This window comes from Chiloscyllium punctatum, chromosome 4 (genome assembly GCF_047496795.1).
Source record: "Chiloscyllium punctatum isolate Juve2018m chromosome 4, sChiPun1.3, whole genome shotgun sequence".
NCBI lineage: Eukaryota > Metazoa > Chordata > Chondrichthyes > Orectolobiformes > Hemiscylliidae > Chiloscyllium > Chiloscyllium punctatum.
The window spans coordinates 95,563,768-95,587,472 of record NC_092742.1 but is presented as its reverse complement, the minus strand read 5'-3'; the positions used below and the strand labels follow the sequence as shown (position 1 = coordinate 95,587,472).

General features: G+C 40.1%; 1 protein-coding gene across 1 annotated transcript in view; it reads left to right on the top strand.

The window, feature by feature from the left end:
• The window catches only part of LOC140475996 (eIF-2-alpha kinase GCN2-like), a 127,087-nt gene that overhangs the window by 31,506 nt on the left and 71,876 nt on the right, over positions 1–23,705 (top strand). The window contains exons 8-14 of the mRNA XM_072567898.1: positions 39–196; positions 1,350–1,885; positions 3,937–4,052; positions 8,017–8,177; positions 11,929–12,332; positions 18,446–18,518; positions 22,184–22,225. Of these exons, the coding sequence (XP_072423999.1) occupies positions 39–196; positions 1,350–1,885; positions 3,937–4,052; positions 8,017–8,177; positions 11,929–12,332; positions 18,446–18,518; positions 22,184–22,225 (1,490 nt within the window). The remainder of the gene's footprint in view (positions 1–38; positions 197–1,349; positions 1,886–3,936; positions 4,053–8,016; positions 8,178–11,928; positions 12,333–18,445; positions 18,519–22,183; positions 22,226–23,705) is intronic.

Genomic DNA, 23,705 nt, shown 5'->3' with positions numbered 1-23,705 from the left:
GGTGAGAGGAAAATTTCTCATTTGTTGTCTTGTGACAGGTGAGAACGAGCAGTTGAACCGGTCAGTCTACTATGGCTTGGAAGAATTGACAGGAAATTTTGTGGTAATCTATGAATGGGTTCTTCAGTGGCAGAAAAAAATGGGCAAGTTCCTCACTAGCGAGGAGAAGGACAAAGTCGAGAAATGCAGAAAGCAGGTATTTATACCTATTTGAACAGGAAATCTGTGAATTTTGTTTGCATGATCTAGAGTACTGTGAATTACCACTAGTTTGATCAGTCTGATGATGTCTGATGTGGAAAATGGATAAATTTATCCTGAAGTAATATTCTGAAGTGGTAACTGGAGCAATACTATCAATTTCTGCACTTACCATTTGTGATGTTCACTATTATTATATGGTTTGTGGGTATGCTAGCAAGGCTGAGATTTGTTGACCATCTCCAATTGCTCGAGTCCTGATTAGCTATTTCAGAGGGCAGCTAAGAGTCAACCACATTCCTGTGGGTCTGGCATCGAATGGAGACCAGACCGGTAAGCATGACAGATTTCCTTCCCCATAGATTATTCATAAATCAGATGGTTTTTTTATGATACATGTTACAGTCGCTATTAATTTCAGTTTTTTTTTGCCATAGTGAGATTTGAACTCCTGTCCCCAGGCTGTTATAGTGGGATCCTGGATTACTAGTGTTTCACATTAACACTACATCATCAGTTCCCCTCTTGATGCCTTCAAAATAAAATTCCCCATTCTAAATTTCAGCTTGAAGTAAATACATTGAAGTAAATCTTATTTATTTGAAGTCCATTTTTATAGTCCACTATGGTCATTTCCCTTCAGATAATGGCAAGGTGTTTAGCAGGTCTTTGGCGACAATAAATGTGTTTGAGCACAGCTTTGTTGTAGCATTTGTATCCAATAAAAACTAATATGGAAAGTTTGTGTTTTATCATTTTTCTCTTGCTGCTGGATGGGTGTGTGCCTCTAATTTTGATCTCACCCGTTCACTTACCAGAGCAATTGGAATATTTGCTTTCTCCTTGCCTGTCCTCAGAGCATTTTAAGTGTGTCCATATTATTTGGGACTGGCTTAGTCTAGGTCAGACTGGGTTGTTGAGGGACTTATTCCAAAGGCTTTGAGAAAGAACAGATTGGTGGTTGTGACAATGTAGGAACTTTCATGGTGATTTCTACAAACTTCATAATTTGCCATTGGTGGGATTTGTACTTGTGATTTCTGTGTTGTTCCTTCAATACCGTAACAGCCACATTTCTACAGCACATATCCCAACCCAGAGGGATGCTGTCAGGAGGCATGACTGAATTTCTGCTTCTGTTTTTCTAGATCCAAGGTGCAGAAAGTGAATTTAACTCTTTGTTGAAACTGAGCCACTCTAACCTGGTACGTTACATGACAATGTGCTGCAAAGAGAAGGAGAACTCCATTTTGGTCAACCTTCTTGTCGAGTATGTAAATGGTTCCAGCCTCTCGGATGCTCTGAACAAAGGGACACGTGTTGCAGTTGAGCGACTCCAGCACTATGCAGCACAGCTCTTGGCAGCCTTGGACTACCTCCATAATAACTCTGTGGTACATAAGGTCCTTAGTGCCTCAAGTGTTCTGGTAGATGGAGAAGGCAACGTGAAGTTGACAGATTACAGCATCTCTAAGCGGCTGGCTGACATTTGTAAAGAGGATGTGTTTGAACAGACTAAAGTACGATTCAGTGAGAATGCTCTGCCTTACAAGAGTGGTAAAAAGGGGGATGTATGGAGGCTGGGCCTCCTTCTGCTGGCTCTCAGCCAGGGCAGTGTTGTAAAAGAATACCCAATAACTGTGCCAAGCAATCTGCCCAACGACTTTCAGGATTTCCTCAACAAGTAAGTTGCAGACTCTGATTCTGCTATACATGGTCCATGGGTTCTATATCTTGAGATTCTGTTAGAGGTGAGACTGTTATTTCCTAACTGGTGCCTAGTGCTTACACACAATTCTGCCACAACAGGGCCAATATTGCAAGTGAGAAGCATCGGTTTCCATCCTCATGGTCCAACTAAGTAATAAAAAAAAAAGCTCCATGTAAAACCAACTAAATAATGAAATAGCTACTTTTAATTTCTCTTTTTTTTAAAAATGTGGTTATCCCTTGCACAATGGGAAATGGTTTGTGAATGAAAACTTTGGAGTATTACCAGAAATATGAATGAAAGAAGAAATTCACACTTTTATAGTGCCTTTCACGCAGGTTGTCTTGGTGGTACGTTACAGTCACAAATATTTTTAAAATGTAGATTGTGATTTAGCTAATCATGAAGGTCAGTTGCACACAGTTAGGCCCCATAAATGGTGATACAGTAAAAGATTAATTAATCATGTTTTTTTTCTGAAGAAGGGTCATTAGACACGAAATATTAACTCTACATTCTCTCCACAGATACTGCTAGATCTCCTGAGTTTCTCTGATTTCTGTTTTTGTTTTATTTTCAGATTTCCAGCGTCCACAGTTTATTCTTATGTTTTTAATGTTGGCTAAGATATGCAAAAGAACTCCCTGCCTATCAGGCAGTCCTCACCATTTAAAACATTCTTGCTGAACGGTGGATTGTTTCTAAGATATGGTTAATGTTCTCTGGTTTGTGGGAATAGGAGTTTTAGATTGTACCGAATCAGGAAGTGTGTTTATGACGAGACATGGGTTGAAAATGCCCTATATCTCAGACTGATACCTTCATGTGACCGTGGAATTTTATAACTGGCTTATGGGTAGTTTAAAAAAAAACTCTATTCACTAAAACAGCTGGAGTATAAATCAGGCATCCAGTTCCTTCACAAAGTAGATTATGTTGTGCTGGCTAACTCTGTCATTCTCTCTCTTTGCTTTCTTTGTCCCTTTCTATTTGGGAAGCAGTTGACCTGTCCTTGCTGCTTTGTTGCAAGTATGGCTGAGGTTGGTACCTTAGTACAGGGGGATTTTTAAGTGAGAATCCATATCCAGATGTTGATCTATTCTGTGTTACACAACTATCAGAATTCTAGCACATTAAAGTGAGCGCTGCATCTTCATCTCTCCGTTGTCTCAATACAAATGTTCTTCAGGAAGGAAACCAACGCTTTAAAAAACACCTTTTTTAAAGGGGACTTATGTGGGAAATAGATGTTTCTTTCACTCAATTCATGTAAACAAATTGCCACTCATTGCTGTATCTGTAATAGTGCTTTCTTTGTGCAGCCATTTAGTTTGAATAATTCTATTAATGTAGCTTCACAAGTTGGGTGAATATATGAAAGATTTCTTATATTTACCAATACAATTCTCTTAAAAACTTAGTTGTGACTTAGACACTTGAAGTTCGAATCATTCCCCTTAGAAACCTTGAGTACCTTGTGTGACTTCTTAAGCGAAAAGACAGACAAACATGGTTTGATGCCCCTATTCAAGACCAGTTCTCAGTATGGATATACCTCGACTGTTTTCAGTCCTTCAGTTTCACACCTGATTTAGTGTGTGTATCTCTATCTCCTTACAGTGACTGGAAGTCCCTTTGGGTAGAATTAATTATGCAGTTTTCTCCCAGTCACAGTACAACTGAGTGGGAACATAAAGGCTGCAATTCATTGGCTCTCCAAAATGTCAGGCAGTGCCTAGTTCATCTCAGTGCATTGTCCTCATCTAAATATTCCATGTATACAGACTATGTGTATTCAACTATCGAATTAATTTAAGCATTGACCAAATAGAATATAATTTTCCTTAAGAACCTCTTATTCTGACCCCACCCCTGCCTCATTGATCTTTTGAGGATAGTGGTTTAGTTCAAAATAAAGCATCTAATTGAGTAAACCAATAAAGCTGTGGGTGGTTGTTGGTCATGGAGTAGCTCACAATATAAATTTTGTCAGATGATGTTTCTAACGTTGACATTTGTTGTAGATGTGTGTGCTTGGAGGACAAGGCACGTTGGAGTCCTCAGCAGCTGCTTGAACATTCCTTTGTGAAGCCCCAACTGGTACCTACACCATCGACCTGCAATGAAGACAGTCGAGAAGGTGAGAGGTCTACCACCAGTACACCACATTAGAAGTTTTCCCTCACCCACCATAAAGTGGCGAGTGTCAGCAAAATCATTAGCCATGAAGAGCTTTCAGTTCTTCCAAGTTCTCTAATCTAGTACACTAGCTCTTCTATTTTTATGAATAGCTTGGATTTTATTGATTATCTTGTTGATTATTGTAACATTTTGGATGTTTTCCTACTATCTTCCTTGATTACTAATTACCTGAATCATATGTTTTACATTTGTTTTGAAGCACTAAGTGATTCATTCTTCATTACTAACGTTGGCATTTTATACTACTTGGGATTTTAGAGGGTCAGATTTTAGGTTTTATGTTACATTTCCTAAACACTGTATTACTCCAGAACAAGGAACATTTCGTATTCCTATCTTTTGATTATTCAGACATTCTAATCAGGGTTTCATTTTAGCACTGTTGGTAAATTGGGCATGTTCCCTGTATAGTGCTGCCTCCAATTTGTTTCTGTATGGTTACTCTCACTCACATTCTCTAGTAATCCCTCTACACACGCATCATTTAGGACCAGGAGTAGGTTGTTCATCCCAACAAGCTTCCGCTGCCATTCAATAAGATCCTGGCTGATAGGATTATAACTTTTCAACCCCTTACTTAACAAGAATATATCTATCTGTGTAATATTCCATCACCTTTTCAAGAGCAGTGTTCCAAAGACTCATGACCCTTTGAAGGAAAAAATGTTGACTTATTGCTGTTTTTAATTGGTGACCCCTGATTTTTCAAGCAGTTGTCACTAGTTCTATACTCCCTCATAAACTGAAATGCATTTTCTATGTTCACAGTGTCAGGACTGCTCAGGATTTTGTATACTTTAATCTATTTCTCTTTTGCTCTTCTAAGCTCCAGTGGTTTCAAGCCTACTCTGCCTATCCTTTTCCCATAAGACAACCTGGCCATTCCAGGTATTAGTCTAGTGAACCTTCCTTTAAATAAGGAGACCAAAACCGTGCACAATACTTCATTACAGTCTCACGAGTGCCCATGTAACTGAAACATAACTTCAAAGACTCAAAAATGTTTACAGCACAGAAGGAGTTAATGTATGCGCCAATCAGTAAAAAAAAAATTGTCTGAACTAATCCTATTTTCCAGTTTTTGGCCCACAGCCTTGGAAGCTATAGCAACACCAGTTGAAGTTTAAATACTGCTTAAATTTTGCAAGAGTTTTTGACCCAACCACTCTTTCAGGCAGTGAGTTCCAGACTCCCTCTGGAGCACCCGCTGAAAGACAAGATTTTGCCTCAACCCTTTTCTTTGTATTCTACATCTTAAGTTAAATCCAGACTCCCTATTAATGTAAATGGATTATGCTCCTCATTATTTTATACAACTGTCAGGCTCATCTTAACCTTCGTTGCTGCAAGAAAAATAATGCCCATTCCCTCTCTGTTTAATTTTTTCTGATATTTTTCAGTACTGTACCCTAGTGTGTCTACTGCATTTTCCTTTCTCGTTGCGAAGACCATGCACAGTACTAAGTTATGGATTGTGTCCATATCTTCCAGGTCCGCGTGCATACAGAATAATGAGGCCTGCCCTTCCCAAGTTATTCTGTTGCTTTTTATATATTTAAAATTTTCTTCGAGTTTACTTATATTCTACATGCCAATATATCATCTTATGTTCTCCCTCGGACTTTTTAATCGTAGTCTTGAGATTCTGCCATCTTTTTTTCTTAATCCTCATCTTTGTTTCTTGACATCTAGAGTTTTCAAGTCTTGGTCGTAATCTTTGCCTTTATAGGAATATACTTGTCCAGTACTCTTGCTGTTTCCTTCATAAATGCCTCCCATAGCTATTTGCAGTTACATCTGCATGCAGTTGCACCCAGTCCACTTGGGTCAAATTGTATCTTGGCTTAGTAAGATTAGCCCTTTCTGGTTTAGAACTTTTATTCCTGTCCCATCCTTCGCCTTTTCCATAAGTTTCGTAAATTTAACTGCGTTAAAGTCAGTATCTTCTTTCCTACTATTGAGTACTTTTCCACCTACCTCTATCCAGTTTCTCCATCCCAGATTTCCTGGATGCGATTTAAGAATCTTGTTCCCTTCCTACCCTACAAACTACAACTATCCCAGTTGTTATTTAGACAGTTAAAATCCTCTACTATTGCTGCAATATTATTCCTACACTTCTCTGAAATGTGATTACATATTTGATTCTCTGTCTGATTGTTTGGGTGTCTATACTACACACCCAAAAGCATGCTTGTTTTTTTGTGGATTTAATTTCTATCCATATGGCCTCATGTGATGATACTTTCAAGATATCGCTCCTCCTCACTGCTATTCCTTGATTAATATTGCAACACTCCCATTCTATTCCCCTTTGTACTCCCTGCATTTATATTCAGTTCCCCTTGTGATAAATGCTAACATTCTATTAGCACTCTTGAGTTACTTGACCTGCATAATAACCTTTGGCAATTCATGTTTGAGGGCACCCAGAATATTCTGCATCTGAACTCTGCAATCTTTTACCATTTGGATAATATGCTTTTTTATACTACTTGTCAAGATCTCAGAGTTTCCAAATAGTATTTTTTTAATTCACTTGTGGGAACTGGGTGTCATTAGCTGGCCAGAATTTATTGTCAATCCTTAGATGCCTTTGAACTGAGTGGCTTGCTGGGCCATTTCAGAGGACAGTTGAGAGTCAGCCCTACTGTTGTGTGTCTGGAGTCGCACGTAGGCCAGATGAGGTGAGGAAGGCAGATTTTCTTCCCTGAAGGACACGAGTAAGCCAGATGGGTTTTTCTGATAATCAGCAATGGGTTTCATGGTTATCCATAGATTTCGTAATTCCAGATTTCTTTCTAATTTAATTCAAATTCCACTAATGTGGCAGGATTTGAACCCAGGTCCCTAGAACATTAGTTGAGTTTCGGAATTAATAATTTAGTGATAATATATTTAACACATCCTTTCCAACTCGCTTGATGTCCAGTATCTTTTTGTCACCTCCTTGTATCCTCTTCACAAGTTGCTTTCCTAGCTATCTTTGTATTGTCGGCAGATTAGATTAGATTAGATTAGATTACTTACAGTGTGGAAACAGGCCCTTCGGCCCAACAAGTCCACACCGACCCGCCGATGCGCAGCCCACCCAGACCCATTCCCCTACATTTACCCCTGCACCTAACACTACAGGCAATTTAGCATGGCCAATTCACCCAACCTGCACATTTTTGGACTGTGGGAGGAAACCGGAGCACCCGGCGGAAACCCACACAGACACGGGGAGAATGTGCAAACTCCACACAGTCGCCTGAGGCGGGAATTGAACCCAGGCCTCTGGCACTGAGAGGCAGCAGTGCTAACCACTGTGCCACCGTGCCACCCACAAGATGTGGCAGCAACGCCTTCCGTATCTTTGTTTAAATCAATTGTATAAATTTTAAACCGTTAAAGTCCTTTTGCTGATCCTTGCGACTGCTTGAGAATAGGAGTAGCAGAGGAAACTGGTGAATTGGGAGATTTATGTGGGTAGGTCAGAGTGGCGAGCTGGCAAGCTGGATAGGCAGTGAGCAGTTATGTTCAGCAGGGAAAGGATGAGCAGAAGAAGTGACAATGGGCACGTCATTGAGGGGAAAAAGCAAGGGGGAGAGGTGGCAAGCCAGGAGAAACTTTAGAGCTAACAAGTTGTTAGGAGTTAGTAAGAAGATGGTTTTTGGATCAGGGAAGACAATAGGTTTTTAATATAAAAATTGCAGGTCAGGAACATTACCCATCTTTATTCCAAATTTTCTTGTAGAAAAATTGTTTTTCTTTTGCAGGTTGTTGTTTAGGAGCACGTTAGGATTGCTAAATGAGAGGAAGCTGTAACTGTATAATGAACTGTATAAAATTCCACTTTTATTTTTCATTCCCATTTGTTATGTACACCTCACTAATGTGGTTCATTTTCCTGTCACCAGATTCAGCAGGTGGAACAGATTGTGCAGAAACTGTTATCCCAAACAGCCAGATCCTCACTGCGTCTCTTTACACAGACACCCAGAAGCAGCTATCGCGTTATTACAATGAGTTTGAGGAGCTGCAACTTCTGGGGCAAGGTGCCTTTGGAGCTGTCATCAAGGTACCTAACTGGTGCAACAAAATTCTGAACTCTCCCCTGCACAATATCTTGGAACACTGTCTCTTCATCTGTAGATTCATGATGTAATTTATGTTTAAATGTCAACTAAAACACTGATTTTAAAATGTGTCTGATCACAGTGCCCTGTTTCAAAAATAAAGTTGGCGCAAGAGTCCAATAGTTTTACTATATTTCCATTCTGCTCTCAATGGGAGAGTTGCTCTGACAGAATTACTGATTAACCTAAATTGTTAATTAGTTTCACTCTGAGTTAAAGTTTGACTCCCCATTTGTTGTATAGGTACAACATAGAATTATATAGAATGTACAGCACAAAGTGTGCTTTTTCACTCAGCTGTGTAAGGTCTATGTTTATGCTCCACACAAGCTTCCTCCCATCCAATTTGTCTAACCATATCAACATATTGTTCTGTTTGTGTCTCTGGTTTCTCCATTTTTTTAATATGATATCTTTCACATCATATGATTGTACCAGCTCATTTTGCAGATAATACTTTTAAAATATAATGGTGTTTGTTAGGCAGGCAGTCATAGCATTATCATAATTGTCTAGTTAATAGTTAATTTTGTGAAGTTGGTTTTGGAATGAATAGAAACATATGCTACAATGGCTGTTCAGCTCATGTTTACACTGGTCTTTGAAGGAACTGTCCAACTTGATTCACACTTTTGCTCTCCTCATTGTACTGCAAATTTGGAATAATTTTAGCCTGGGCACAAAGTTCTGCTGCACGTAGATCAGTGTTGAGAATTGACAAGGTCTTCATTTAATCTTGGAGAAAAAATATCTCAATTTTCTTTTGTGTTGTGCAGTGAAGTAATGGTATAAATTGTGTACTCAAGTATTCTGCCATATTCAGGAGCAACAGTACTACTGTTGAACCAAACTTATGCACACCAATACGAATTTATATGGTATTTTTTAAATTGGAAAACCTTTCCCAAAGAAAAATAAATTAATTGAAGATTTAAGGAAGTACCCAGCATACATTCAAGTGAAGCATGAGTTGGTGCTTTTAGGAGGGAAACCTGAGTACAAATGGGTGGAGAAAAACAATCAGCATTAAAATTATCAATTTTGTGTAGCTGATGTGTTAAAATGGCAGTAGGCACTGACAAACTCCTTTCACCCCATCCTCATAAAGTCATTGTCATAGAGATGTAGAGCACGGAAACAGACCCTTCGGTCCAACTCGTCCATGCTGACCAGATATCCCAACCCAATCTAGTCCCACCTGGCCCATATCCCTCCAAACCCCTCCTATTCATATACCCATCCAGATGCCCTTTAAATGTTGCAATTGTACCAGCCTCCACCACTTTCTCTGGCAGCTCATTCCATACACGTACACCCTCTGCGTGAAAAAGTTGCTTCTTAGTTCTCTTTTATATCTTTCCCCTCTCACCCTAAATCTATGTCTTCTAGTTCTGGACTCCCCACCCTAGGGAAAAGACTTTGTCTATTTATCCTATCCATGCCCCTCATGATTTTGTAAACCTCGATAAGGTCACCCCTCAGCCTCTGACGCTCCAGGAAAAGCAACCCCAGCCTGTTCAGCCTCTCCCTATAGCTCAAATCCTCCAACCCTGGCAACATCCTTGTAAATCTTTTCTGAGCCCTTTCAAGTTTCACAACATATTTCCGACAGGAAGGAGACCAGAATTGCATGCAATATTCCAACAGTGGCCTAACCAATGTCCTGTAGAGCCGCAACATGACCTCCTAACTCCTGTACTCAATACTCTGACCAATAAAGGAAAGCATACCAAATGCCTTCTTCACTATCCTACCTACCTGCGACTCCACTTTCAAGGAGCGATGAACCTGCACTCCAAGGTCTCTTTGTTAAGCAATGCCTCCTTGGACCTTACCATTAAGTGTATAAGTCCTGCTAAGATTTGCTTTCCCAAAATGCAGCACCTCATATTTTTCTGAATTAAACTCCATCTGCCACTTCTCAGCCCATTGGCCCATCTGATCAACATCGCGTTGTAATCTGAGGTAACCTTCTTTGCTGTCCACTGCACCTCCAATTTTAGTGTCATCTGCAAACTTACTAATTAAACCTCCTATGTTCATATCCAAACCATTTATGTAAATGACAAAAAGTAGTGGACCCAGCACCGATCCTTGTGGCACTCCACTGGTCGCAGGCCTCTGGTCTGAAAAACAACCCTCTGCCACCACCCTTTGCCTGCAACAGCCCTCGATACTGTCAACCTTTGTGTCATTGGTAAATTTACTAATCCAACCAAGTCATTTATAAAAACTACAAAGAGCAGAGGCCCAAGAACAGAGCCCTCTGGGACACCACTCACCACTAACTTCCTGCAGAATACTTTCCGTCTACAACCACACTCTGCCTTCTGTCAGTCTCTCTGAATCCAGAGAGACAAATCTCTCAGTATCCCATACCTCCTGATTTTGTGAATGAGCCTACCATGGGGAACCTTATCAAATGCCTTGCTGAAGTCCAAAAACAGCACATCCACTGCCTGACCATTGTCTACCTGTCTTGTCACCATCTTGAAGAACTCAATAAGATTTGTGAGGCATGACCTGCCCCTCACATAGCCATGCTGACTGCCTTTAATCATGCTATGCTTTTCCAAATAATCATAAATACTTTCCCTCAGAATTCTTTCCAAAACCTTGCTGACCACAGACGTAAGACTGACTGGTCTGTATTTGCCAGGGATTTCTCTATTACCCTTCTTGAAAAGAGGAACAACATTCGCCCCTCTCCAATCCTCCGGTACGATTCCCGTGGAGCGTGAAGAAGCAAGGTTTTCACCAGCGGCTTAACAACCTTCTTTCTTGCTTCCCGGAGCAACCTAAGATTAATCTGGTTTGGCCCTGGGGACTTAGCAATCTTAATGTTTGCCAAAATTTCCAGCACATCAACTTCCTCAATCTCGATCTGTTCAAGCCTGTGTACCAGCTCCTCAAAGTTCTCATTCACAACAAGGTCCCGTTCCTTAGTAAAAACCAAAACAAAAACTCATTAAGGGCTTCCCCTATCTGCCCAGACTCTGCGCACAAGTTCTGTACGCTATCCCTGACTGGCCCTACTTTCTCCCTGATCATTCTCTTATTCCTCACGTATGAGTAAAATGCCTTTAGGTTCTCCCTAATCCTTCCTACCCAGCCTTTTTCATGTGTGCCCTCCTGGCTCTCCTCAGTTCATTTTTGAGCTCCTTTGATCCAAATAACATTACAGTTTCACCAGTTTGTAATCAGAAATTGGCAAAAGGAGTGCTATAAGTTATCATATGAAATTACTGTAATTCATTGAGTTTTTTTCTTTATTCATTTCGAGATCAATTGAGCTTTTGCTAATGATACAGTATTTTGGACTGTAGCATGAATTTGAGCCCTTCAAAGGTGGTATCCATGTAATAGGCAACTCCATAAATTTAACCTTAAGAATAGTCTAAAAGGTTTGATTTTTACATGAGTATGTACGGTACTAATCCATTATTTTGATATACTATTTGACATGAATCACAATGTCCCTATAGACATGTGATGGTTCCTAAGCGTTTGCAAATGTTCATCTCCTGCAAAATTCTGTGGGCTTGATAAATATCTATACCCTGGATAGATATTTGCTTTGACCATTTTAGATGGTTGTCTTAAAAACAAACTGTTCTTTATTGTCGTCTTCAATATCATGCATTCTTATGACCTTAAATAGTTATTTAAATTCAACACTCTGCTTGATTTCAGGTGAAGAATAAATTAGATGGCTGCTATTATGCTGTTAAACGCATCCTGGTGAATCCTTCCAGTAAACATTTCCGTAGAATAAAGGGTGAAGTGACATTGCTATCACGTCTGAACCATGAAAACATTGTAAGGTACTACAATGCTTGGATTGAGAAACATGAAATTCAGCCTGCCTCAAGCCCATCCTCCGAAAACATGCCAGAGACTCCACCCCAACCTGAGGCAGATTATCAAAAAAAGCTAATGATGTCTGATGACATTGAAAAGAATGCCCCACCCCCCGTCACGACCAGTTCTGTGGAATGGAGCACATCATGTGACAGATCATCGAGTGTTAAATGCACTGAGAGAGAGTCGAGTGATGAGGATGATGATGAAGAGGATGTATTCTGCGCATCGTTTTTGTAAGTATGAACCAGATTTCCGTGCTAGCTAATACATTTGGACATGATTGGCTTTTTGGTTTGGGGTACTATTTGCAAGCTATTTCAAATAGCAAATGTAGTGCAAGCTCAGAGATTCAGTGGAGATTCAGGACCAGTCTACTGTTCCATTGTTGTGTTTTCCTCAGGATAGTTTCTTTCCTGTCCTGAAGATGTTGACTGATGCTGTATTTGGATAAACAGATAACTGCAGCCCTCCAACATTTCACCCAGATGAACCTGGATAATGAGTGCTGAGGACCATTTTAGCTGAAACTTTTCAGCTGAGGCTAATGATATCTTTGCCTGCAATCCATGTGCATACTGTCCTGTAGGGTCACTGAGGATAGAGCAAGAGCATTGACTGGACAATTTTTATAAAAAGAAGAACAAGGCATAAAGTTATGCTCTCAATTAATTATCTTAAGTATTTGCATTGCTCAGAATCGCACCGTAGTAAACATTGGGACGTGGGACCAAAAACTTGAGTTGGATTTTAAGGAACATCTTAAAGACAAGGTTGAAAAAATATTAAGTTTAGGAAGGGAACCCCAGAGCTTTGGCATAGATGCCTGACTGCCAATAGAGGGTCAAAAGAAAGTGGCATGCAAAGAGGGAGGAACTGGAGAAAAGATGGTGTTTGAGGAGGGTTGTAAGACTGGATGAGATTACAAATGTAGGGATGAACAAGATTCTGAAAGGATTTAAAAATAAGGATGTGCTCAACCTCATGGAGGATGGAAGAGTGGAACACTAACTACAAGAGCTCTAGTTGTCTGACCGAAGAAATAAAATGGACTGAGAGAGGCTGGGTTATTACTACGGAAAGGATAATCTCCATACCAAGCAGATTGTAGTGTGCATCACCTTCCTTTCATTTAACAGGTAGCAACGCTTAACTTATTTAAGTTTATAGAACACTGGCAGATCAGCAATAATGAAAGTTAGGGATCCCCTAGTGTCTGCTTGCTGAAGTTACCATGTTTACAAGTGAAGTGCATTGGCTGCTTCTCCTGCTTGGACTATTCTTTCAATTTGGGCATTGTTTTGGATGGTACATTGAAACAAAGGTCTGTCCTTTCAGTGCCTCTGCTCAAGATCAGATAGGGACTAAACCTGGCATCTGTCTAGATTTGTGTTCCATTTCTGTGTGATGGAAAGCTGCTTGCGGAAAGCAGTGTGGAGGATACAAAGAGGCCGCAAAGAGATACAGATAGGTGAAATTAATGGTCAACAAGGTGGCAGATGCAGCATAATGTGACGTTATGCCTGAGATGGGAGGTGTGCTTTGTCTGTCTTTGGTCCCATTACTCCACGGATCGTAACGTAAATTTTACTATTTTACACTGTTTCCGATATGGCCAATCTTATGCTTTCTCTGTATTAGAACTAGGATTAAAAAGATCCATCATCTAGGTTTCTTTAAACAGCAGAAAATTATTCATTTTATTGTGAAATAAAACTTTAATGAAGATGCAAAACAGGCCAGCATACTGTTTGTAAAATGAAAATCCCCTAGATTTTCCAACACATGCATATATCTGATAAAAGAAAATATAATTAAATTTCTTTCTACAAAGATTCGCTATTTTTAAAAAATAACACATTTAACCAATAGATCTTGGTTCTTGAAATGGTCACCGTGGCTGTTGGTGTGACATGCTGGTGCACAGGTGCATGTGGTGTAACTGAATATTTGTAGATGCAGTCAATGAGGAAATAATGACAAACTCTTTCAGGGGCTTCTCATATGGCAGTACCTAGACCAGTACTCCAGATTCCACAAAAGGATTCATTTTCAGAAACCATAGAGTTGAGCTGGGAAACATTTCTACTTTAGTAGGTTTCTCTCCAGTTGCTCCAAAAATTGTTTAACATAAAACCTGGAACCTGACTGTCATAAACTGAGGCAAGTGATCTCCAATGAACAAGTGGTTATCACCAGATGTGTGACTGATCTGATTGTGGTGTCAGCTCCGTTTTCATGTCTATGTACTCTTTCCGCGCCCCCCCCCCAAAAAAGACCCACTGACAATGCGTACGAATCTGTCTTACTGAATTTTGAATATATTCCATAATTCAGTCTCTACTGCCAATTAGGGAAGAAAATGACCAAGATTAATGATCATCTGAGAAAAGTTAATCTTTTGCCTCAGTCTTACATGGGCGATCCCAAATTTGTAAACTCTAGAGTCCCTCTACAAAAGCATGCTCAGCATCCACCCTCTCAAATCTACTCAGGATTTTATATGTTTCAATAAAAACATCCTTCATTTTTCTAACTTTTTTTGAATATCAGCCCAACTTGCTTAACCTTGTAAGATAACCCTTTCATCTGTTGAGTGAACCTTCTCTGAACTGCTTCAGTTGCAGTTGTTTCCCTCCTTAAGTAAGGAAGCCTAAAGTGGATTCAGTAAAGCCCTGAATAGCTTCAGCGACACTTGCCTACTTCTGTGTTCTATTCCCCTTGCAATAAATACCAACATTCCATTTGCCTGCCTGCCCAGTTGCTGTTCCTACATGCTAATGTTTTCATGTGATTCATGCACTTGGACACCCAGATCTCTCTCTGGCAGAGATATAGGGAACTTGGAACCATGCAGGATTTCAATCAGAGGATGATACCCTCAATTGAGGTACAGGTCTAACCATGTTCCTCAATTTGTCTCACCTCCCATTGCCCACCCCATCTAGCTTCCTCCAAACCCCTTGACTCCCCCCTCTACTCCAGCTGCCCGTCACCTCCAGTGCCCACTGACCACTCTGACAACCTCCCACCCTGTTGCCCCGATTCAGTCAATGGCGGACTGATGATGAAAGAAAAAATACGCATTAGACAATCTTCAAAAGAGAAGAAAGGCAAACCTGCCTCCTTTTGGGGCTGGCCCTTGACAAACTTGTCGTAAATGATCTGGGCTTTGAGCACAAGTTTGGAGCTGGTCTTTGTGTTCTTCTAGTCCTCACAGGCGGGACAGAAGTAAATGTTTTCCTTGTTCAACATTGTTAAGGAAAACTTGGAATGAAGCCATTCCACCTGGAAAGAGAGAGAGAGAGAGAGAATTTGATTCTGCTTCCATGTAAAGGATCTGTCCATTCCCACTCTTACAACCATTTGTAAATCAGACCCCCCCCCACCCCACACCCCAAATTGCAATTTGAGCACAGAAGGTGCTGGGTAGAGGATAGCATAGCAATATTGTCACTGGTCTAGTCATCTAAAGACCCCAGGCTAATATTCTTGGGACCTGGGTTCAGATTCTACCACAGCAGCTAGTGGAATTTAAATTCAGTCAATAAGATGAAATTGATAGCTTTCATTACTAAAACTAGCTATCGTTGTTAATTGTACAATCCCCATATCTGGTTCACTAATGTCCTTCAAGGAAGAAAGTCTGCCCTTCTTACCTGGCCTGGCTTCCGTGTGATGCCAAACCCACAGTAATGTGAGGATTCAGAAGAGATATACCAAGATGTTGCTGGAAATGGAGGGTTTTAGTTTTGGGGGAGAGGCTGGTGCTTTTTTTCACTGAGATGTAGGAGGTTAAAATGTGACCCTAAGAGGTTTATAGAATCATGAGGGGTATAGAGAAAATGATGTCTTTTTCTGAGGGTGTGGTATTTCAAAACTAGGGAGCATATTTAAGGTGAGGGGGAGAAAGATTTTTTTTAAAAAAAAGCACAAGGGGCATTTTCTTTTTACACAGAGGGTGTTGAATGAACTCCCAGAGCAAGTGGTGGATACAGGTACAGTTGCAACATTTCAAAGACATTTGGAAATGTACATGAATAAGAAATATTTGGTGGGATAAGGCCAAGCACAGGCAGGTTGGACTAGTTTAGTTTTGGGATTATGGTCAGTATGGACTGGTTGGACTGAAGGGTCTGTGTCTGTGGTGTATGATTCTGTTTCACACATCATTTATTCTATTTTGCGAAAGTACAAATGGCATCATGTCATTGGAGAAGCCATTGTGGATTCTGAGGAGAGTAAAATGTGTTGTGGTTGTGGGTATGACACTAGAAGCATGGCACTTATCCATGGACTGCATCAACAAGCACATTGACCTAGATCCAATTTACCTGCCACTATAATGAACAAAGGAAGTAGCAGGAACAGGACCAAATAAATTCCAGAAGATGCAGTACAAAAGCGCTGCACAGGAGGCTCCAAAGCACTGAAGATGTCACCTAGACAGGGGACGAAACGTCTGCAAATCAACTTCCCAGCTTGACAAACATACCCACAACCCCGACTGGCACCTGAGCTACAAATTTTACACAAACCTTGAAGAGTGAATAGTTGAGAGACAGACATTTTAAGATGAAACTAAATTAATGTATTACTGTGATCTATTTTGGCAATCAATATACAAATGGTCAATGAATGCTGGACCATTAAATTCATGACCATTAGTGTCTATCTCTGGGATGTGTGCAACATCTAGTCTATGGGGTAACAGTAATGGAACAATATTTACATTGAACATAAATTGCACTAGTGGATGGGAGTAACTATGATGAGTGCTTATTCCACTGCTCCTACTTTATGGTTTAAATATAACATTTGATGTGATGGGAAACAGTAACACTAGCCTGACCAGCAGAAATTCAGATGGCATAAATGTCGAATGTTGCATTAACTTTTGCTCACATTTTGTGCAGTCTAGATGAAACAGTGTACCCATATCAGTGTGTTGGTGATGCTCTGTGCCACATTGTACAATGTAACACTCTTAAATGTAGTGCCGGAAGGACAAAGCTAGTCACTTGGTGTCGAAGGTTAACATTTCATCTGAGATTCTCAAACTGATCACATTTAGAACAAGCATTAGTGTAGACTCGGTCAATGCAATCCAAGATTTGGGGTTTTATTTCTGATTAGGGTAATCTTAACCTAAAAATTCCAGTTGATAGGATCAGATTGGACAACTGGTTTATAATTTGCCTGATTTTAAATATCCTTTTGAAGTTGTTCCATCTGATTTTAAATAACTTTGGTTCTATTTAACATTTGTGACTTATGCTTTTGAAAACAACACTGCTTACACTTCAGAAATTCAAAAGAATTGTGAACATGAATCTAACAAACAGAATTTCAAACCATATAAGCAGAAATATTTTATTCTTTGCTTAATCCTGACCTTTGGATTTAAGGTGTTCAACACCCAATGCCTTTAACTTTATATTTTGTAAGTCCATGTAAACAAGTCATGATGTCTTTGGACATCACCTTTCTTTTCTACTAATTCACGGGATAAGGGGGTCACTGGCTAGGCAGCATTTATTACCATGATCTTATTGAATGGCAGAGCAGACTTGCAGGGCATGCAGCACTTCATTGTCCCTATGACTGCTGTTAACCACTGTGTGTGTACACAGTGGCTTCCTCCCTGCACAGCAGTGTACTTTATCTGCTGGGTCATGTACCCATCAAGTCAACACAGCAGATAGAATTCCACATTCTAACCTTTGCTTTGAACTACTCAATAAAAAGAAATAAGGCTGTAATAAAACAAGTACAATGACAAGAAACTGCTTGATGTGGCACAGTGATTCCAGCAATACATGTACTTGGAATTTTGAAATTGTAATTGGTAAACTGCTTTGAAAATATTGTTATGATTAAACTCATGAAAATTTTGGGCTTCTTTATGGAATAGAATCCCTACAGTATGGAAACAGGCCCTTCCACCCAACAAGTCCACACCGACCCTCCGAAGAGTAACCCAGCCAAACCAATTCCCCAACCATAATATCCTGTTTTACCCCTGACTAGTGCACCTAACCTACGCATCCCTGAACACTGTGGGCAATTTAGCATTGCCAATTCACCTAACCTGCACATCTTTGGATTGTGGGAGGAAACCTACGCACGCATGGGGCGAATGTGCAAACTCACACAGACAGTCACCCAAAACTGGAATTGAACCTGGGACCCTATCACTGTGAGGATGCATTGATAACCATAGGGCAACCATGCTGCCCATTGGTGGGGAAGGAGATAGTTGGTCAATTTTAAGTTCACATTTCAGCTTCTTAATTGTTAAGACTATCATTGCACAGAATTTTATATCAAATGTATTCTGTTTCTACAGACCAGCTGACATTTATTCAGACAGTGACATTGTCTTTGAGAATGGCAGTGGCAACAACAACAACAACCCTGCGGTGAGTAATCAGTATATAACTTGCAAATAAGCAGCTTGGCTCAATTTGGAAGTCTCTACCTGAGTAAAAAGGTTGTGGGTTAGAGCCATTACATTGCTTTGATTCTCTTGTACAGCTTTTCGGTTATTCTCTGGAACTCTTTGTGGATTATGATATCTAAAGACATTGTTCAGGAATAAACTGAATCTGATGGCATCAAGGAGCTCAATAGTCTATTGAGAATCTAAAACTCCCTGTTTTCCTAGCTACCAACTGATATTCGGCTTTCTTCACACCGTTGCACTTGGCACCTTTTCCCATTGTTATACCTATTGATATTATCAGTCATATACAAGCTAGGACTGGAGATTCAGTCCTACAATTGATTCAGTGCCTCTGGTACTTGGTTTGAATGCCTGGGCAGAGCAGCAGAAAGTCATTGGGTTCTGTTTATTGCCAGAGCAGGCATAAACGAGTCATTTCCTGGATAGCAAGCTGTAACGAATGATGTGCCAAAGTGGGCACATCAGGGCTGGGGCCTCAGCTTTTCATCCAAGTCATTCATATAAATAGTAAAGAGACTGAGGTATGGTTGCTAAATTAGGTGATGATTATAAGATAGATAGGAAAGTAAGTTCTGAAGAAAACATGATGTTGCTATAGAGGGATATTGCTAGGTTGTGAGTCGGCATAGAGCAGGCTAATGGAGTAAATTATGAGAAAATGTGAAATTTGAAGAATAAAAGCATCTCCAAATGGTGAATGATTGCAGAGCTCTGAGATGTGGAGGGATTTGGGTGCCCTAGTGCATATATTGCAGCAGGTACAGCAAGTAATTATGTAAACTATTAGGGGAATTGAATACAAATGTTAGAGAGGTAATGCTTCAGTTCCACAGGTCATTAATGAGATCATAGCTGGAGTGCGATGTACAATATTGGTTTCCTTACTTCTGGTTTGGAGCAATTCAAACATTTGTTGGACTAACACCTGGAATGACTTTTGAAGAAATATTAGACAGTCTCGGGATGCTGGCAGACGGGGTGGGGGGGGGGGGTGGTGGCTAATGTGCATTTATTTAAGAAAGGCGTCAGGAGTAGCTTGGGAAATATAGATCGGTCAGTCTGACATCAGTGGTAAGTTGATGGAGGGGATTTTGAGAGATAGGGTTTACATGTATTTGGAGAGGCAAGGACTGATAAGGGCTAGCTGGCATGGTTTTGTGTATGAGAAATTGTATCTCACAAAATTAATTGAGTTACTTGAAGTAACCAAAGAAATTGATGAGAGCAGAGTGGTAGATGTGGATTGCACAGATTTTAATAAAGCGTTTAGCAAGGTTCCGCCTGGTAGACTAATTAATAAAGTTACATCACATAGGTTTCAGGGGGAGCTTGCCAATTGGATACAAAATTGGCTTGATGGTAGGATGTGGTAGAAGATGTTATTTGGACTGGAGACCTGTAACCCGTGGTGATCCACAGGGCTCGGTGCTGGGTCCGCTGTTGTTTGTCATTTATATAAATGACTTGGATGAGAACTTAGGAAGCATGGTTGGTAAGTTTGCGGATGGTACCAAAATTGGTCGTGTAGCCACCAGTGAAAAGATTGATTTAAGATTACAAATGATCTTGATTAATTGGGCCAATGGCTGAGGAGTGCAGATGAAATTTAATTTGGTAAAATGCAAGATATTGCAAAACTAACAAAGACAGGACATTTCTACAGTTAATAGTAGGCCCTGAGTAGTGTTGTCAAACAAAGAGACCTCGGGGTTCAGGTACAAATTTCTTTGAAATTTGCGTCACAGATAGACAACGTAGTTAAGAAGGCGTTTAGCACACTTCTCTTCGTTGCTCAGACCGTTGAGTATAGGAGTTGGAATGTCATGTTGAGGTTGTACAGGACATTGGTGAGGCCACTTTTGAGTACTGCTTGCAGGTCTTGTCACCCTGCTATAGGAAGGATATTTTTAAATTGGAGAGGGTTTCTGAAAAGATTTACCAGGATGTTGCTGGGACTGCAGAATTTGAATTATAAGGAGAAGCTGGATGGGCTGGGATTTGTTTTGTTAGAGTGTAGGAGGTTGAGGTGTGACATTATAGTAGTTTATAAAATCATGAGGAGCATGGATAAGGTGAATAGCAAAAGTCTTTTCCATCAGGTGGGGTTCAAAATTAGGCAGCATACTTTTAAGATGAGAGAAGATTTAAAAGGGATCCAAGGGGTAACCTTTTCACATAGAGGATGGTTCATTTGTGGAATGCACTGCCAGAGGATGCAGATATGGTTATGACATTTAAAACATCTTTGGACAGGCACATGATAGGAAAGGTTTCGAGGGATATGGGCCAAATGCAGGCAAGTGGGCCTTGTTTATTTTGGGCTACTCGGTCAACATGGATGAGTTGCACTGGAAGGCCTGTTTCTATGCTGTATGACTCTATTTAGAAGAGTAAGAAGCAGCTTGATTGAATCATGTAAGATCTTAAGGAAACTTCACTGGGTGGATCTATAACTAAGAGTCACCAGTTTAAAAATAAGGAATTGTATATCTAAGGTAGAGACGAGGATTTTTTTTGGTTCTTTAATATTGGCATTGGAGGCAGTCCAAAAATGTTCGCTTGATTGACTGGTATGGATGGATTTTCCTATGAGGCAAGGTTGGAGTATAGAGGAATGAGAAAAAAACTTTTATTGAAACATATCAGATTCTTAGGTAGCTTGACAGAGTAGATGTGGAGAAGGTTCTCCCCTTTGTGGGAGAGTCCAGGACCAGTCAGCATAATCTCTCTGCTCCTCGACTCTTCACCTTAATTGTCATCTTAAATGGTTGCCCATTTGAGAGAGAGAGAGAGGAGGAGGAGGAGGATTTTTTTTCAGAAAGTAGTGGAATTCTTTACACTGAGAACTGGTCAGGCTGTGTCATTAATTATATTTAGGGCTGAAATGGACAACGTTTTAATTGGTAAGGGAATCAAGTTATTTTGGGAAAAGGTAGGAAAATGGAGTTGAGAATTATCAGATGAGCTGTGATCATATTGAGTGTCATTCGATTCAGTTGGTCATATGGCTGACTTTTGCTCTTATGTCTTATGGTCTGAAATTAAACAGTTAATGAAATCACAGTATTTTCTTTCAGGTTTTTGAATAGGGTTGGCAGCAACTGTTAAAATCAGAATCCAGAGTATACTATTGAGTTGCATAGGAAAAGTTTAATTGATGGTCCAAATGAGCCGATCTTAGTTGGCTGCATCTTTCCTGAGGGAGAGCCTTTCATTTGTGATCACAATTTAGAGGCCCCTATGTGCATGTTTATTGAACCTGTCACTGAGCCTAGCCTGCACAATTGAGCGACCTCTTAAACTCTCTTCTTATAAGCTTGTGTGAAAATAATTTCCACTTTCATGTGGCAAAAGAAGGCTTCTGGCATGCTTGATGTTGTATACTGTTGGCTGATGGGAAGGGTGGAGGTAGCAAAAATTCTATGCTTAATATCTGTATTCCTAAGATTGGTTGTTGCCATGGCTCCTTGTCTGTTTGCATGTAAAGTACAATTCCAACTCAAAATGAGCCCTGGTAAAACCACTTTTATTTATAATTTAAAATTGTTTATTATGGTCCAGGTTATGCTGTTTGAGCCCATTTGGGCACCATCTTATAATGATGCTGTCTCTCTCCTTTAGGACTTCCGATACACTGTTGACTTTTCATCCTTTTCTGAGCTGGTATGTCAATGCAGTCAGTGGTGAGGCATTTGAATGTTAATACTGGTTGAGGCATAAATCTGCATTTAAATTCAGTGCATTCTACACGATGTGTGATTGTGTCCCAAGTGGCCAGATCCCTTTGAAAAGTGGAAACAATTCATGAAATTCTGCATCAGAGTCTTCCTGGATGTAGGTGTATATTTTATATTTGAGTAGAATCATCAAGTTAAAATTTAAATTCCAAAAAGACAAGTGGGTTAGGGTTGCAAGAGAGGTTAAAATGTAATTTAAAAAAAATCAAAATAGGAATGGAATTCACCCAATTTTAATAGAGATGGAATGAATGACTAACTAACTAACTAACTAACCCACTGATTGGATGTAGCTGGTCTTTGAATGCTTGGTTGTTCTGCTATAACGTGCGTTTGTTAATGCAAATTTGCGATAACACAATTGACTGTTGGGGGCACTGTTTCAAAAGTACGAACTTTTAAAGTATGTATTGGTTATAACGCAATTCCTGCCCCATTAGATTAAATGATGCTGCTGTTACTTGATTTGCTTATAGTGGGGTTGCAGGAGAATGGATTACCATGTTATAGCAGTACTGACTGTACTATGAAGCTGCATACCTTCATTTTAAGTTAAAAATCACACAACACCAGGTTAAAGTCCAACGGGTTTAATTGGAAGCACTAGCTTTCGGAGCGATGCTCCTTCATCAGGTGGTAGTGGAGGGCTCAATCCTAACACACAGAATTTATAGTAAAAATTTACAGTGTGATGTAACTGAAATTATACATTGAAAAAGTGATTTTCTGTTAAGCCTTTCATCTGTTAGAATACCGTCGTAGTTTCACTTCTTTCATGTGTAAATCACAAAACCTTTTTTTAAAAAAGTTGCACTCTCGGGTTAGCTGTTAACAATGGTGATAGCTAGACAATCTGTTGAAGGTGTTGGCCCCCTGTCTTCTCTATCCTTGCCATGATGTTTAGATTGATTCTAATCTAAAAAGTGAGATAATGGAGTTCCACATGAATGCATGCAGTTTTTGAGCAAAGTACAATGTAACCCTGCGAGTACAAATTCACCCCATAAAATATATGTGTGCATGTGGTTCTTTGTCTGTCTGGGTTGGGGGTTGTGAGTGTGAGAAAGTGTGTGTGTGTGTGTGTGTGTGTGTATAGTGAGTGCAGAGTGTCTTAAGTCTGTGTGTGTGTGTGTGTGTATGTATAGGAGTATAGGAGTATCTGTGTGTGTATAGCGCAACGGTGGTCACCTGTAATGTGACGTGAACCCAAGGTCCCGGTTGAGGCCCTCCCTATGGGTACCAGAAACCTGGTGCTCCCTTTCTAATGGCAGTGGATCTACCTACAGCACATGTCTGCAGCAGTTCAAGAAGGTAACTCACCGCCACCTTCTCAAGTGCAACTCGGGCAGGCAATAAAATGCTGACACAGCCTATGACACCCACATCCTATGAATGAATTTTTTCTT